Raw genomic sequence first — 5,000 nt, forward strand, 5'->3', positions numbered from 1 at the left:
AGGAGAACGATCTGAAAACACACACACACACACGCACACACACATGCACACACACACACACACTTCTGTAACTCAACCCTACAGGGATGTACGACTGCAGACAGGCGCCGTGTTAAAGTGTGAGTGTGTGTTTTGTATTTGTGTGTTTGTATATCTGTGTGTGTGTGTTGGTACCCGAGGCTTTGATGGCGGCTCCGCCCGTGCCGCTGCTGTACTCGTGGTCTATGGGTTGGCTGGACAGTGAGAACACACTGATTTCAGCCAGCCGTGTCGGAGCATCCTTCATGTTGCCGTGGAGATGCAGAATCTGACCTCCCTCTGTGGGATGCTGGAGCACCTGTTCAAACACACCTGCTTCAGCCTACAGCTACTGTTCATGTCGGCGGCGTCTGTCTAATATATGTGAGCTCACTCCTGCTGCGTCCTCCATGCACACACCACCCGTCCTCAATACGCCTGGAATCGTCTGTACTGCTTATATTAGCCACAGTACAATTTGATTCCCCTGCAAACGCAGCTAAATAGTGTCAACAAACTACAAACATGGCGGAGGCGTGAGACCAACCGTTCAGTAGTAATCCACGTAATGGAGTATAATATTGCACTCATATAAATGATGAGACGGTATTACTGTACTCAATGTGTTCTGTGACACCACACACTAAACAGCAGAGCATGACATGAGACGTTACCCCGTATATCTCCTCATCATTCCTCACAGTGTCTTCACAGCGCAGTGTACTCTGAGTGACAGCAGCACTGAGATCAGTTCCAGCATCTGATTAATCATCCTGATAAATGAGGACTGATCTCGTACTGATCACGGCTCACTCTAACATTAATCATCATCGCTTACTAATGATATAAACAGACAGGTGTAAGCAGGTCAGGTTATTCTCTGCCTCCAGACTGAATCCTTTACCTCGGCCATGTTGATGACTCCCACAGCCAGCGTCTTGTAGCCCAGAATGGTTCTGTTTTTGTAGCGTTTCCTTCTCTGGAGCATGATCTGCAGGCGGTTGGCGTCTCTCTTCAGAAAGTGAGGATACTGACATGACACAAACACATCAGACAAAATCAACAACCTACAGGAAATGACACTTACAGGCAGATTATCCGGGATGACTCCTCCTGTTTACTCTGTCAAAACTAGCCCGATGACTTTATTTATAATGCAATTTAAAAACACTGGGAGGGCGGCGCGGTGGTGCAGCGAAGGTCGCTAGTTTGAGTACAGGTTAGTTGGTGGTTCTATGTGGAGTTTGCATGTTCTCCCCGTGTTGGTGTGGGTTTCCTCCGGGTGCTCCGGTTTCCCCCACAGTCCAAACACATGCGCTATTGGGGAACTGATCCTCTAAACTGGTTGTAGTGAATGTGTGTGTGTGAATGAGTATGTATGGGTGTTTCCCAGTACTGGATTGTGACTGGAAGGGCATTCGCTGTGTAAAACATATGCTAGAATAATTGGCGGTTCATTCCGTGGTGTTGACCCCTGATAATAAAGGGACTAAGCTGGAGGAAAATGAATGAATGAAAATGGGAACAAAAAAGCCCTGGACCCTGCCGACTGTCACTGATCAATAATACCCAGTGTTCAGAAAGTCTGAGAGTGTGGTGATGGCACATATATAAAGCACATATGTTTGTTTACTGTAACGCTGCTGCTGGAGAGGAGCTGTGATTGGTTCAGAGTCAGTGTGTGTACCTGCAGAGAGAAGGTGAGCTCCAGCTCCGTCTCCATCACACCACTGGGAGGAAGAGCATACTCGTTTGACCGCAGCACTCGTTTGGAGCCCTGCACACACAAACCGACACATTAAACCAGATACACACACACATGCATATACGTACACACACAAAAAATGCACACACACACACTTGACAAGACCCCATAACAGCGCTCTTGAGCTTTGCTGTTCAGCGACTCTCCTGACTCTCACCTGAATCTTCACAGCGATGAGCACTGAGTTCAGATCTTTATCCAGCTCCTTCAACACGATCAGCCTCTTCAGCGTCAGACTGCACAGCCTGAGACACACACACACACACACACACAGTTTACATTCACTGCACTTCAGGTTCTGTCGTGTTTCCACTGCTGTCCTGAGAGTCAATCAAGAGTGAAGTGATTCAGACGAACGAGTCTCCGGTGTTCAGACACATTCAGCTCAACACCATCACTGAGCACATCACAGATACAATGTGTGTGTGTGTGTGTGTGTGTGTGTAACGTGTGGTACACTAATACTATACTATACTATACTATACTGTGCCTATACTGACGTGATAATCTTTGTCCTCATAAACCAAATGGCATTAAACACACGAGATTTGTGAAAGTGCTGTATATTGTATTTGTACAATATAAATGCATTACATCAACAGAAATCCCTGTCGACCACGTGTGTGTGTGTGTGTGTTACATATGTGTAATGGGTGTGTTAGTTTAGTGTGTTTTTGTGATGAGATCCAGCACTGGTGAAATGAGACTCTCAGGCATTTCCTCTTCCTGCATCACAGCTGCTCTGAGTTACTAAACACACACACACACACACACACACACACACACACACACACACACACAAGGAATCCGTCTCTCCACCCATAGCTCATTCTGTACAAAACCATTTCCAGAGATGTGAACATCCACATAACAGCCTCTCACTCACACACACACACACAAACACACACACACTGTAACTCTGTCTCTCTCTCTCTCTGACCCACTTTCAGCTCTGCTTCAGTCTCTGATGGAGAAATGAAGATCTGAGTCACAGGACAGCTAGGGTACACACAAACATCATCATCATCATCCTCATCATCATCAGAAACCTGCCTGTTTTCAGACTCGGTGTGTTTGTTTTGCGCTTTTCAAAGTAACTTATTTTCAATGGGCCATTATTAAATTACAGTCAGGATCAGAAAGTGATCCGCATGCTGGGCATGATGCAGGATTCTGTTTTTAATTTAACATTTTCAGAATTAGTTTCTGAATAATATTATTATGAATTGGAAATAATATTGCTATAACAACGGAGTTACAGAGATCACTAAAAAGAGATGAAAATGTGAGCAATTCTAGTGTTATGGATGTGACATTTGCAGTAAAATCTCAAAACATGATTGACAGAGACAGTATATGTTAAAGCTAAATTGAAATATCTATTTATTTTTCCAAAACAACCAACCAAAGAGTTCTGCGATCAGAAAAACATCAACCTCTATCTAAACATGCTTTATGTTTTAAATGAGGAAAATAAATAAAAGTCAGCGAGTTAACAGTCTACAACATACTGTGTAGAAACTCTGTGAATGAAACTGCACAACCCAAAGTAAACAATGCAAATGTAAAGGATAAGAGCTGCTCACTGTAGAACAAACATGATTCAGTTCATTTTATTTGACTTTTTTGGATTTTTGAAGATAATAAGCTCTGTTATGGATGTGACAGACGTGATATTGGCACTTGTAACTCCAACTTGTAACTTGTAGTTTTGAAACGATTACGATATTATGGCGAAAACTTAATTTTTTTATGGCAAGGTGAACATTTCCATGGAATTGCTCATTTATTTGTTTAATTTTCTTATAGGATAAACGGAGAATTAGTTTTATTACAAGATTATTAACACTGCAAAAACTGTTTTTCTTATTTAAGAGTTTCGTCATGTTTCTAGTCCAAATATCTAAAAATCCCTAAATCAGAAATCATTTTAAAACACAGTCTTGTTTTCAGAAATGATGAGTCAAAATGAAGTGAGATTTGCTAAAATATGCACGCAGAATAATCTGACAATGGGCAAGCAGAATAACGTTAATCTAGTTTGTCCTTTTGACATGTGATTATTCTGATCACCCCATTAGCAAATTATTGTGCTGTTTTAGGGAAACTCGCTTCATTCTGACATGTTATTTCTGAAAACAGGCCAGTAAAGTTATTGTTTGCTCGTCTAGACGCTTCTTGCTCGTGTTTCAGTCTCGACAGATCGCTGTACCGTTAACGCCTCAGCTAAGTTAAATCAAGACTTCTGAGGAGAAACTAATTCACTCTCTAATTCTGAAAATTAAAATATAAAAGATCATCTGTTCATCATTTTCTTGACTAACATTACACCAACAGTGTGAAGAAACGGAGTTTACTGCAGTGCCGTGTCACATTCATTAATCGCGTTTAGCTGCTGAACCACATCAGAATTTACCTCAGGAAAGCCCTTTAGTCCTGTCTGTCCGTCGACCTCCACTGAAGTACTATATTGTATAGTGTATTAGGTGAATAATATTATTAATCATAATAACTGTGCTAAAATATTGCCATAAACTTCTTGAAAAGCGCCTGAAGAGCTGAACCGATGATCTGCGCTCGTCATCGTCACAGCAAAGCACCAATCAGATCGCAGAAGGCGAAGTTTAAGCGCGAATTCGGCGTGTGACGTCACACGCTAAATTCGGTTATGACTGAAATCTCGCACACGATATATTCGGCGTTATAAGATTATAATGCTGTTTTGTACGTGTGTGTTTGTCAAACCATGCGTGTGGTGTTTAATAATCATTGTGATAATTATAGACTGTATAATAAACTCAATTTACTTAAGATGTCTTTATTATATTGTGAAAATAATTAGTCATGAAGACAGCTTGTAACAGCCTCAAGACTATTCTCTATCAATGAATTAGACAAACAAATCAAAACCAAACATAGTAAACGCCATATCTGAGCTTTAATGTTTGCATACAACTTCTACTGACTGCGTATTAGCCTATATTTAAACAACTACTTGCTCACATTGTTCATTTGAACACATTACCTGCTGATTATAGTTATAAAACATGATCCTCATTCATCCAATTACCTTCAGCTTAGTTCCTTTATTCATCAGGGGTCACCACAGTGGAATGAACCGCCAACTATTCCATATGTTTTACACAGCGGATACCTTTTCAGCTGCAACCCAGTACTGGGAAACACCCATATACACTCGTTCACACCCATACACACA

At 41.5% G+C, this 5,000-nt stretch overlaps 1 protein-coding gene across 20 annotated transcripts in view; it reads right to left on the reverse strand.

The window, feature by feature from the left end:
- zmp:0000000755 overlaps positions 1-5,000 on the reverse strand; it is a 27,514-nt gene that overhangs the window by 17,367 nt on the left and 5,147 nt on the right. For 12 of the 20 annotated variants that reach the window (XR_015506544.1, XR_015506542.1, XR_015506543.1 and 9 more), the window contains exons 2-6: positions 1,941-2,028; positions 1,706-1,795; positions 923-1,048; positions 175-337; positions 1-11 (exon numbers count right to left, since the gene is read on the reverse strand). The exon at positions 1-11 is cut by the window's left edge and continues 81 nt beyond it. Coding sequence is in view for 15 of the 20 variants with exons in the window: in XM_087279891.1 (XP_087136017.1) it covers positions 1-11; positions 175-337; positions 923-1,048; positions 1,706-1,795; positions 1,941-2,028 (478 nt within the window). In the remaining 5 variants the exon portion in view is untranslated. Of the gene's footprint in view, positions 12-174; positions 338-922; positions 1,049-1,705; positions 1,796-1,940; positions 2,029-4,199; positions 4,385-5,000 lie in introns of those variants that run through there. The other 8 variants (XR_015506546.1, XM_087279898.1, XM_087279895.1 and 5 more) reach the window with 1 other exon arrangement.

Source organism: Danio rerio, chromosome 13, assembly GCF_052040795.2.
Source record: "Danio rerio strain M-AB ecotype USA chromosome 13, GRCz13ab, whole genome shotgun sequence".
Classification (NCBI taxonomy): Eukaryota; Metazoa; Chordata; class Actinopteri; order Cypriniformes; family Danionidae; genus Danio; species Danio rerio.